The sequence below is a fragment of the Anneissia japonica genome, unplaced genomic scaffold (assembly GCF_011630105.1).
Source record: "Anneissia japonica isolate Jap-2015-1 unplaced genomic scaffold, ASM1163010v1 scaffold288008_len1385354_cov213, whole genome shotgun sequence".
In the NCBI taxonomy this organism is placed as follows: domain Eukaryota; kingdom Metazoa; phylum Echinodermata; class Crinoidea; order Comatulida; family Comatulidae; genus Anneissia; species Anneissia japonica.
Window position 1 is genome coordinate 602279 of NW_022720123.1, and position 11145 is coordinate 613423.

The 11145-nt window shown below is 35.6% G+C and overlaps 1 protein-coding gene across 5 annotated transcripts; it reads right to left on the minus strand.

Moving 5' to 3' along the window:
• Positions 1-252: 252 nt before the first annotated feature.
• On the minus strand, positions 253-10889 carry LOC117111183. Of its 5 annotated transcripts, none has more exons than XM_033254059.1 (5): positions 10699-10889; positions 7723-8065; positions 6338-6471; positions 2854-3094; positions 253-2577 (listed from the first exon to the last, which is right to left on the minus strand). In XM_033254059.1, exons 3-5 carry the CDS (start codon positions 6421-6423, stop codon positions 1294-1296), a joined length of 1611 nt encoding a protein of 536 aa, XP_033109950.1. In that variant the 5' UTR covers positions 6424-6471; positions 7723-8065; positions 10699-10889; the 3' UTR covers positions 253-1293. The 5 variants fall into 5 exon arrangements, with proteins under 5 accessions (XP_033109950.1, XP_033109952.1, XP_033109954.1 ...); XM_033254061.1 differs by having other exon boundaries at positions 10695-10785; XM_033254063.1 differs by lacking the exon at positions 7723-8065 and having other exon boundaries at positions 10811-10889.
• Positions 10890-11145: the final 256 nt, after the last annotated feature.

Genomic DNA, 11145 nt, shown 5'->3' on the forward strand with positions numbered 1-11145 from the left:
ATAATAATAGATCTATGGTAATAACGCATGAACGGCGCCCTCTTGCAAAATTGAAAACGCGTAACAATTAGAAGCGTCCGATTTACAATGCGCCCTTTCTTTACAATATAAGGAACAAAATAACGTACTTGGTAACTAACTTTGGCGTAACGTGAATACCCTATCTCAGATCCATGGCAATGAATAGGACGCCCTCTCTCAAACTGATTACTTTTCTGTGCCAAATCGACGCTTCTATTTGTTACACATCTAGTGTGTATAAGATCTTTGGAAGAAAACCATAGCGAAGAATAATAGCTCTATGAAGAAAACAAAAGTACTCTCTCTTGTGGAGAACAGATAAACAGACAAACCGACCGTGCGCGGTGGAGTAATAGGCGTATTCTACTGGTCTGTTTTGAGCAGCTCTTTCTACTTAAAATGCACATGTCGTATTCGACTGGTCGCACGAGCAGCACGAATACCTCACAAGAGCGGCTCGAACTCCTCGCTGTTTTTTTTAACGAGCACCGCGAGCACACTCTGAGTAGTAAATCACTCCTCGGAAAAGGACCAGTCGAATACGCCTACTGGGTAATAAAAAGTGCACACAAGCGTTAGTTGGCGTCCTACACTAGCTGCGTATGGCGTATCGTTTTTACGCTCTCAAATGAGCGTAGTTGGCTCTCTTGTTCTATCTCTTTGATTAAATCAGAAGGTGTTATTCAATAGTTAGATCAACAAACAGCGCATATACCACGAATATACAAGTTTACAACGGCCGCATACTCCATGTTTCTCTACAAATGGGTTTGTGCAACTTTAACAACAGTCGATTGCAATGAAGCTGCTGCACCAAATACGAGTGTTATTGGTCTCAAGGAGTCGGTAGAGTACGAAACACTGAATACTGAATGCTATCTATACTGAAAAATATCCCGATTGACGCACTAAATGATATTATAGCAAACTACTGGAATGCTGGTTGAATTGCCAATATTTTTCTGTCTCTTTCTATAGATAGTTATATAATTATTATTCGGTATTCTGGTGTTGTTTTTCTCATCGATACTAAATGAATAACGATATACAATGATAATGATGTATGGCAATGACAGTGATAATGATATAGGCCTAATGCTAAGGACAACGCTAATGATAATACAGTAGCAACAATAACAATCCTATTTTAAAGGGGTTTTTTTTTTAAATTAATAAACAAAAAACACTGATTGAAGTATGAACTGTTTCACGAGGCTATATTGGTATTAAACATTATCATTGATTTATCCCGTTAGGCATCAAAGAAATTTTTCAATCATCATCATCGGTTAAAATTTCACCCGAAAAGGGATTTGGATTGTACGTTGCATTTTTTCCAGCATTCAAAAAATCTTCCAAGTCTTTAAATCGCGGATCCTTTAGAACGCTTCGTGACATTCCCGCCCGCGCCTTGTCTATCATTCTTCTCCTTACGTCATCTGTCGATATTCCGCCTGCCTCTTTTTCTCGCTTGTGAGTCTTTAGGAGTAAGTGAGTTGGTAAAGTGCTCACAAGTTTTCGAAGAACTTTTTCTTGCTGTAATATTATACTTTTTCCATCGTTCTCTTGGTCATACAAAGCTACTGCTTTTTCTTGCTGCCTACGTCTGCTCAGCATATCACGTGACTTATCTTTTGAACCTTTATGTATACCTTCATTTCTATCCATGTTCAGGGTGCTTAAACCTATATATTTTAATTTATATTCGGTGGTCTTTGAGTATCTGTTGCCGTTAGAGACTAAGTCATTAGATTTATCTTTTCTATCGAGTTCTTCACCATTACTACAGTGTATAGGCCTCGTTTCTTCCTTTCTTTGACTGAACCTTCCGTTTACCAAAGATTTATTTGCTTTATCGCCCTCGTATGGGTCCATTGAGTGGGCTTTCTTTTTTAAATTATTTGACAACCGTTTTTCATTTTCTTTATCAAAACCTTTTTCTTTGACATTATCTGTACCATGTTTAACTGATTGGCCTGAATTCGAGGAACTATCTGCACTACTGTGATGCGTATGGTAGACTCCTGCTGTTGGTGAAGGTAAGTGGATGTTGCCTTTAAATGCCAGTGAATCGCTTTCATTACGTCTGAAAGAAGCTGCAAAAATACCCAAAGCTCGAACCTTCAATAATGGAAACTTAACCTTTGCTTTGGAAATATCCGGCTTATTTTTCGCATTAATGTCCACTGCTGTCGAATTCTCAACGTTTTCACACTCTATAGGAAGTTTCGGCAAGTCGGTGATTGACTTGTTTTCACCATTCTGATTTGATTTTTCTTCCCCTATGTTTGTATCACTTCGCAAGATATCAAATTGATTCTCTGGTTCTTCTGTGTCTTTCCGATGGATCAGAAGTGAGCCCTCTGTCTTTGACCGTCTGAGGAAATTTTTTCTGAACTTTGCTCCATGCGGCAAGCTTTTTCCTAAATCCAGTGATCTTGATTTAGGTTTAAGAGAAATTGTTTCTTCAAATTCGTCTTCAACAGCACTCAATGAGAGGTATGATGGCCGCTCGTAAGCTTTTACAAATCGTAGCTCGTTATCTTGATCAAACACCTGAAAATAAGTTTTTGAGACAAGTCACAAATGAAATATTATAAATGATATTTATACTATATAGAATCAATATGTTACAAACGACGTACTGGAGCTTGTATTAATCTCACCTTTGCTAGAAACCGAAAATAAAGAAAAACAGAGGCTAAAGATTTTAGGGACTACTTATGGATTGAGTAGGGTAAGTGGTTAGATATTCCACGTACAATAAACAATAGTACAATTTATCATGGCAAATAACGTGTCACTAATGATAAGAGTTACGCCAAAATTTACCTGCTTAATGAAGAAATTCCTTTGATTCCACGCTAGCGTAGATTCTCTTCTCTTTTTTTCGTGTTCAATTTTCTGGAGTTGAGCTGCCAGACGGCGCTCTTCTGCTGGGTTGCCGCACGCCAGGACGCTGCTTAGTTGTCCATCTTTGACATTAAAACTACGCGCAACTTGCATCATAACCGTCTGTTCCCGTGTAATACGGGAAACACGGGGAAGTGGACTTGTAGAAACATGTATATTTCTGTGGAGTAAAAATTCAAATTTTAATAATATATAAAATTTAGTGACATCATGCTAATGGATACCATCAATTTTGAATGAAATAAGCCTTTGTCATTGTCATTAATGACTTAATACGCGTGCACGTTACAATTTTATAGGGAACATAAACCGAACATAAATCGACATGGAGTGATTTATTATCATATAAAAGCGCGTACAGGAGCTGACTATAGCCAATTAGTTCGTAGCGTAGTCCCACTGTCCAGCGTGACCACTGCTTGGGTATTTACCCAAGATCTTGGGTATTTTGACTTGGTCTTGGGTTCTTGGGTATTCCGTTCAAATCCTTGGGTACTTATTTTTACTAAGAAAATTAAATGTTTTTATCAAGAGGAAAAATTAAGAAGTAACAAAGTATATTTCAGTTCATTCAAGTAAGTAAAACTCAACGAAGTGCACATAACATTCTTAATTGACTGTTAATTGCTATAAAAATGGGTTCAGAATTGTTTATTTGTGATTTGCATTGCCATTGATCTTACCTAGTTAATGCATTGCATAATAAAACTTGATCACTGGTCTACACTGATAACACTGGGCGATTGAGGGCGTATTTTTCTATCCGTATTATCACCTCATGAATATTAATTTTAATAATTAACACAAACAATTACAATAAAAATGGTTCATAAATTGAACTAAAAGGGAAACTATACATGCGAAAAACATATTTTTCAAATTTTAAAATGCATTTTCAGGAAGCTTGGGTAATGCTTGGCAATTTTTGCAGAATCTTGGGTAATTTCGACCCATTCATTGGGTATTACAAAAATTGTGAGTGGTCACGCTGGTCCGTTCCTCTAGGCTAAATTTATAAGAGGAATATAATAATTTACTTAATTATTCAATTACCTTGCGCGTTTTTTTCAGGCGTTCCTTTGCTCTAACGAATGAATTTAAGTTCTTAGTTTCTAATTACTTTTCAAATACTGTAGGCCTATATATATTTTTTTAATTCTTCAACTGAGGCGATAAGCGATGAAGCTCTCTTTACTAATAAAGCTGCTCAGAAAACTTTATTGTAATCTTCATAATGTATACACCAGGTATTATATTGTGTTTTGATTAGATTTTAAAGTGTTAAAAAGTTATTATTATATAATTAGTTATACATTAATACAGGTATTTTATTTGGTAGTGATACTATAGGTCAATTTCTTATTTCAACAAAGTACAACATTTCGATATAGTACAAAAATATACCAGGTAAAGTATGGGTATTACGACTACACTATGTCAATACATTGATTTTTAAACCAATAAGAGTGGACACATTCAACAATACCTAAATGTCTACTAATGTATTCCATGATTATTACTATTCTTGTAATCTAATTTTGGCCTAGTATTAGGACAGTAGAAGTTCGATCAATCAATGCAGGTAATAGTTTCGGCTAACCAACCCAAGGTAACCATAATGTGCTTCAATGCTGTCTTGATTGAATACACGGATGCATGAATAAACGCTATTCTGACCCCGAATATAAATATGACGTCACATGGAATTAAATACGATTGTTCTTCATGTTCATGCTAAAAATAGCTTTTTGGTATCATAAAATACTTCAGTGTTAATAATGGTTTGCTTGCTGATAAACTGTATTTGATTAAATCTATTTTTATTTCAATTATCCATGATTATATCATGTAAACATGTTAAGTAAGATGTTATTGATAATTATTAATGTTCCAGACACCAATTAAAAACCGCCACTAAATTGTTGTGAATTCATATTATTAAAGGATTATCAGTATCAGCTTTTAAAAAGAGATTGGAAATAAACACAAGCACCTTAAACGTTTCATTAATTTTTAGTGGCGGGTGTTTTTGACTAATTTTTCAGGCAAATCTAATTTTATAGAAACTTCTCTTTTTCTTGAATATGGCACAGCAACGCAGACCTATCCCTTTTGGTATTTTCATAAGCTACAAATTAATGTTATTTTGTTATGTCCATGAAAATTACATATTAACTAGGCCTTAAGTAAATACAACGCAAAAATTGTTATCAACAATAAAAAACAAAAAAACAAAAAAACAAAAACAAAAAACAAAAACAAAAACAAAATAAAACTCTCAATTTAGGACAGACTAATCGACCTGTCTAAAATTTGGAATTATAAATTTAGTTTAACCGCTTCCAATGTTAGCGTCCTTGTGGTTTGCAGTTTTTGCTGTCAGTATGAAACGGAACTAAAGAAAACGCCTGTAGTTCCGATAACAGTCTTTACGGAATCATGACACTCGTCATGCACACATTTTAAAAAGTAATATAAAACAAGTTAAAGCTTTGTATAACGTACCGGATTGTTATTTTCCCGAGTAAGATACTCTTCCTAATTTCCTGTAAGGGATAACAATGTGGTGAAGCTTGTGGGCACGAGCCCATCTGAGCTACTACTGCAGCAGGTTTCGAGTCGTTTTTCTTAAACCATTAAAAGGCTCCATGGCCAAACTAATCCGTGTTTTCAATACCAGTCTATTATTCGTGACGTTGTTTAAAGTGGTGATTATGCATCATATTGATCGAATGCACAACGCAAACGTTGAATAGGACAGAAGGGCCGATAGAAAACAAAGATTTTACCAATCTCGAGACGTTATATTACATAACCCAGTAGGCATGGATTCACTTAAGCCAACCAGAGATAACTACTGTCACCTTGTTTTTTGTTGTTTGCTTTTTAACTTATTGCAATGTACCGGTAATTAGCCAACTCGGTTGCGGCAATGTGTTCAGCCAAATAGTTTTTTTTTATATTATGCGGTTGATTCTACCATGGAGGAATAAAATAGGTTTTTCTACAACAAAATTTGTCACAAATTATTAAGCGCATTACGCGAGCGGATGTCATTGTCGTCCCCTAAGTGCGTTCTCATTACGAGTGAAGTTAAAGGTCCATGGCCGAGGTACCTGTATTACAGCGTCTGTGGAACCCTCTATTGGTCTTCAATGTCGGTTCCAAAGGAGGGAATGGTTACATTTAAGCTGGTGGTTTAGGATATGGTTTGTGCTGCATAGGGCTAGCAGGCAACGGGCTGATATATTGCACCCGTCCATTGTATACAGTACAAGAGACCAACTACTTTTCATGATGTAATTGTATTGCAGGCTGTATGTATCTAAAATAGCATGTACAATTTTTCTAATTCCATGTACAATTTTTCTAATTCCAAAGCAAAAAAATAGGTCTACTATACACGAATTCTCCCGATTGCTGAGTACCAAGCAGAAGGTGGCGTTCTTTCATCCTTTGTGAACGGAGCAAATCCAATCCTGTTTCCATAGCTACTAATTTATCTTGTCCTTAACCCGGATCTTCAAAGTTCAACTTCTGAAATGAGATCAAGGATACAACGTCATATAAAAACAAAAGCATAATATATTAACCGACATTTTCGTTAGTTCATAACAAATGTAAACGTTACCCAATAGCGGATTAACTATTATAATGTTATTTAGCCACATGCTCCCGATTGCGACATTTGTTTTTCTGAAATATACGTATCAAAAATATATAGACGTAAAAGAAATAAATGAGAAATTCGCGAGTACAATTCGGTAAACAGTCCTATGTCAATGGAGGGGAAATATTGTATCTTCAAACAGCAAAACAAAAAAAAAGATATATTAAAACGGTGGTGCCGTCAGTATCTTGTCCGAATCTAAATAAAAATTGTATGACCTTCCATAAAGTGCATACAGTACTCGGATCCTGATTCCATCCTACGCGGGATCTAAAACATAGGCATAAGTGTTTCTATATTTCAAAAGCATCGCCTTAAACGTACCGTAAGTTTCTTAACAATAGTACTACTACCTTTATTACTCTCGTAAACTGTTGTTTGTTATTGTAGTATCGACACTATTGTACTGTCATAGTTACACTGCCTCCACTGGTTAGTACAAGTGTTTTGTTTACATTATTGTTTACTATGCAAATTGATATAGTCACTGTAATCTCTAAACTAACTGATACATTCGATTTAGGAACTGTTAATGTTATCGCACTTTCTTTGATGTTTCAATGTATTGCACTTTATTCCTGGTCAATTAATTCCAATACAATACAAAGTTACCGGCCACGTCTTATATTCTTCCAGTCACTACCGATAATCAAGATTCAAGATTCTTTTATTGTCTGAAATAAAACTCAGAAATTGCAATCACTGGCAAGGAATCATTTACTTTAGGCCTATTACCTGAGGACAAAATCATTCAGAAAAGGATAGACTTACACGAATGATAAAGATATTATTATTACTATGATTAAAATGAGAATGCCTAATGGTACGGCACTATGAAAAGCTGGTATCAGTGTTAAATTTAACTAACTGAATTCCTGAATCAGAAAGCTTACATAGCCATTCACGCGACATGGTACAAATTAAATGTAGACGTACCAAATCAAATTCAATAAAATCAAATGAATTCTTGATTCGGCGGGACACATTTTAGGATAAATCGTGTATGCACCATCCTATACTTATGCTTAAATACATGAGTAGGCCTATTCGGTCACCATTCAGGCTGAACAACATGGTTTTCAGGTATATCTCAGTAGGTGAAATTCAAGCAAACTTACCTGAAGTAGCCTATAGGCCTAGATTTATAAGCCCTATGCATTAAGAGTACGGTGGTACCATTTGATCGCATCACCAACCAGCATAACATTAATCACATCATCAACGACCTCCGCCCGCGTTAGGTAACCTACGGTATGTACAGGAATGTGCTCACGATAATTTCCCTTTGTAATTTTCCACAGTTATATAGTCTTGCTGCTATAGAATACAACATCCGGGTTTGATTGTGATTGTATCTTGCCTCCTACATCTCTCGTGTTGCAGCAGCTCGAACCAATAGGATGTTTCCGTAGGGAGACGCGACTTGGGAACTTGGTTTATCGCTTTGAACTTCGCCTGGTCCTGAACAATAAATCAAAATGGGTTGGCGTGTTAACGATTGAGCTAACTGTAAACCCCTGGTATTCAAACTAGTGTATATGTACATTTACACCAAATCCGAATTTTAGGAGCGGAAAGCATCCCGAAGCAATCAGAAAATCGAATCAGTGTGTTAAGAATAGGCACGCCGGAGCTTCGGAAACAAGGTCCGAACTTTGGTTCGAATCCGATGTTGAATTCAGGTTTAGGGTCGCCAATATTTTGTTGGGTCGCCGGACGTTTATGTACAATAGAATGATTAGTACGGTACCCCGAGCTTGAAGTTTATGTTAATCATATTATATTTATTTGATAGGTTCTCGCATTTTAGTGACAATAGCAGTAGGCCTATTAACTGTTATTCGGTGTCTGACACAGCCAAAATGGGTAATAATATTGATAATGATAATAGCGCATCATGTCAAGAATTCTGGGGCGGATGCAGGTGGGGGAGGGGGTTTAACGGTGCGATCGCACCCCATAAATTGTATTAAGAAACATTTTTTATTGTATTGTTGATATGAACATAGTACCTGTTGATTTTTTTAGGTATGAGAGTGTAATTTTCGGGCACCTAGTGGTCCATATTCTCTGAATTACCTCAGCCCCAGCCATGGTGGCTCTGAGGTCGTGTAGACTCTCACGCACCCCTACCGCCAAACCATGCATCCGCCCCAGGAAGGCCTCTGTGTCTGGACCAGACGTTGAATCAAACAATACCTTGGTATTAAAACCAATGACCAAATTTCAAACGATGGGTCGCGACTGAATTAACAGACCCCTTACAATTTAGTTGTTTTTAATCAAAATATAAACTGTTTTTATAGAGAAATTTTTCATGAAAAAAAAACATATATATATATATTCACGAATAGTGATTCCGCCAAGTTAGCAAAGAGTTGTCATATCGAAAAGTTTGAATAAATTGAAGATGTCAAGCATTTTTTACTAAATTGTCCCGCTTATAATATCGTTAGAAAACAACATTTAACAAATCTTGAAAATGGCCTTCTACTTTGTAACGATTATGATACATGGACACTTTTTTCAACAACAAATGACGATATTAAACTTCAATATGTATTAGGAGGAGATTCAGTTTTTATTTGTGATGAATCTACCTCTATTTTTGATAATTTCTGTTAAAAATACATCATGAATGCTTGGGAGAAACGCTCACAACTAAAAAATTCACAGCAATAGTTTACTGTAAATGTATCGTTGCTTATCAAATTGTGTAATGTTAATTTTTTTTTTTTTAACCACAAGTGGACTCTACGTTGTAGTCTGTATTCCTTAAGTTTAGTAGGTCTACCTTGGTATTATCTTTTTGTTGTATGAGAGAACGATTATATATACTGTAATTCATTTTAAATTCATATTGTACTGTGAAATGTGATGTCATCTAATTTCATATGTTATTTTTCTACCTTTCTTTAATTTTGTAATATTATTTACATTCGATTGTTATTTATTTTGTTTGTTAAATTTTCCCCTTTTTTTTGTTTTTGTTTGTACGAACGCACCAATTGATATTGAGTGCCACCGATTCAAAGGTGTATGTTCAAATAAATAAATAAATAAATAAATAAAGGGCTGTAAACAATGTTTCAATTCGAGTGCCGAAATGTCATGAAGTACCGATTGTCTACCGATGGATTTGTACTGAGCCTACTATTAGGTAAAAATATAACAAAAATGGTAAATGAATCAACACCTAAAACTGGTTAGTACTGCCATTAAATGTTTCTATAATAGGCTGATCTCTACTAAAGTATTCTATTAATAGGCCTAGGCCTACTTCTATTTTCAAATATTTGTTAAGTTTTATGTCTACTAATATGACTTAGAAGAGATAACTCGACGAATTCGATAAATCAGATCTAGGTATTATTTTGCTTTAATTGTATCTGCTCAAATTAGCCTATATCTGGTCTAATTGAGAGTTCCGAAGGAAGAATTTTGCTTTCACGCATTGATCCAAAGTTTTACCCCTCGTTAAAGATGTCAATAAATAAAAATTACATTTTTGAACAAATTTGCAAACACGTTAAAATGCTTCAATTGGCGGGAGATGATTGACAGAAAGTTGTTTTCGTCTCAAAAGGATTCTGTTTCAATCGAATACCAGATACACTGTTTATCTCCTGGATAAAGAAGGATATAAGTCAAGTAGTACACGCAATATATACATCAATCAGTTGTCCTGGAGATCTCAAGCACGCACAAAAGAACACTGAAATAGAGTAGGCAATGTTAGTAATTGATGGGCGCGAATAGGTCAATTTAAGTTTATACTTATACGACAACAGCTATTAATAACTTGCACTATAATATTCAATCGATTTCTATCGTACTTCAGGCAGGGAGGTATATTACGACAAACTTCTCGTCATCGTACTACTGTAGGACTATAACCAGGGGAGGATTCAAAGCAGGAGAAGAACAAATAGAGAAAAAAGAGAGAAGAAAGATTTAAAAAAAAAAAAGGGGGGGGGGGGAGAAAGAGGGGAGCGCAGTACCTGAACACAAGCTAATTTTGACTTCCAAGTACCAGTGTCTACAGTCAAACATTTCTAAACAAAAACTTTAAACATCAACATCACCCTACCTACCCCTACTCGGGGCTGCGCATGTCACATGTCTCTTACACAGATTTTTCTCTGGATCTGCCCCTGATTTAAACAGCTCACAATCTCCGTCTAAAATAATGTTAATAGGGCCTACCATCAATCCTTTTGCGATGTACGGTCGACCCAGACCCTTGGTCGTAGTTCCTGGTATAATTCCTTCGAGTACTTGATCTCTGTATATAGGAACTCAAAGTGTTTAGTTTACGGTTCATTGATACATCTAAGGTAAATCTGACAGTACAATATGAATTTAAAATGAATTCTTTGATTCCTTTAAACAACCAAAATTGTAACTTATAATAATACGGTCCAAAATAGCATTCTCAGAGCTAAAATTTAACTTAAGTTTCTATTATTTCCAATTAAAAAGGGGAATGGTCCGGGCCGGTTGGCCTCTACGCTTTTGGTATGCTATTGGTAAAAACATAA

Coding starts and splice junctions, on each gene's coding strand:
- LOC117111183 (XM_033254063.1), bottom strand. CDS start 6,423: ATGGAAACAGGATTGGATTTGCTCCGTTCACAAAGGATGAAAGAACGC. Junction 3,095..6,337: donor CAGCAATCGGGAGAATTCGT/GTATAGTAGACC, acceptor TTTACTCCACAG/AAATATACATGTTTCTACAA. Junction 2,578..2,853: donor GGAATTTCTTCATTAAGCAG/GTAAATTTTGGC, acceptor ACTTATTTTCAG/GTGTTTGATCAAGATAACGA.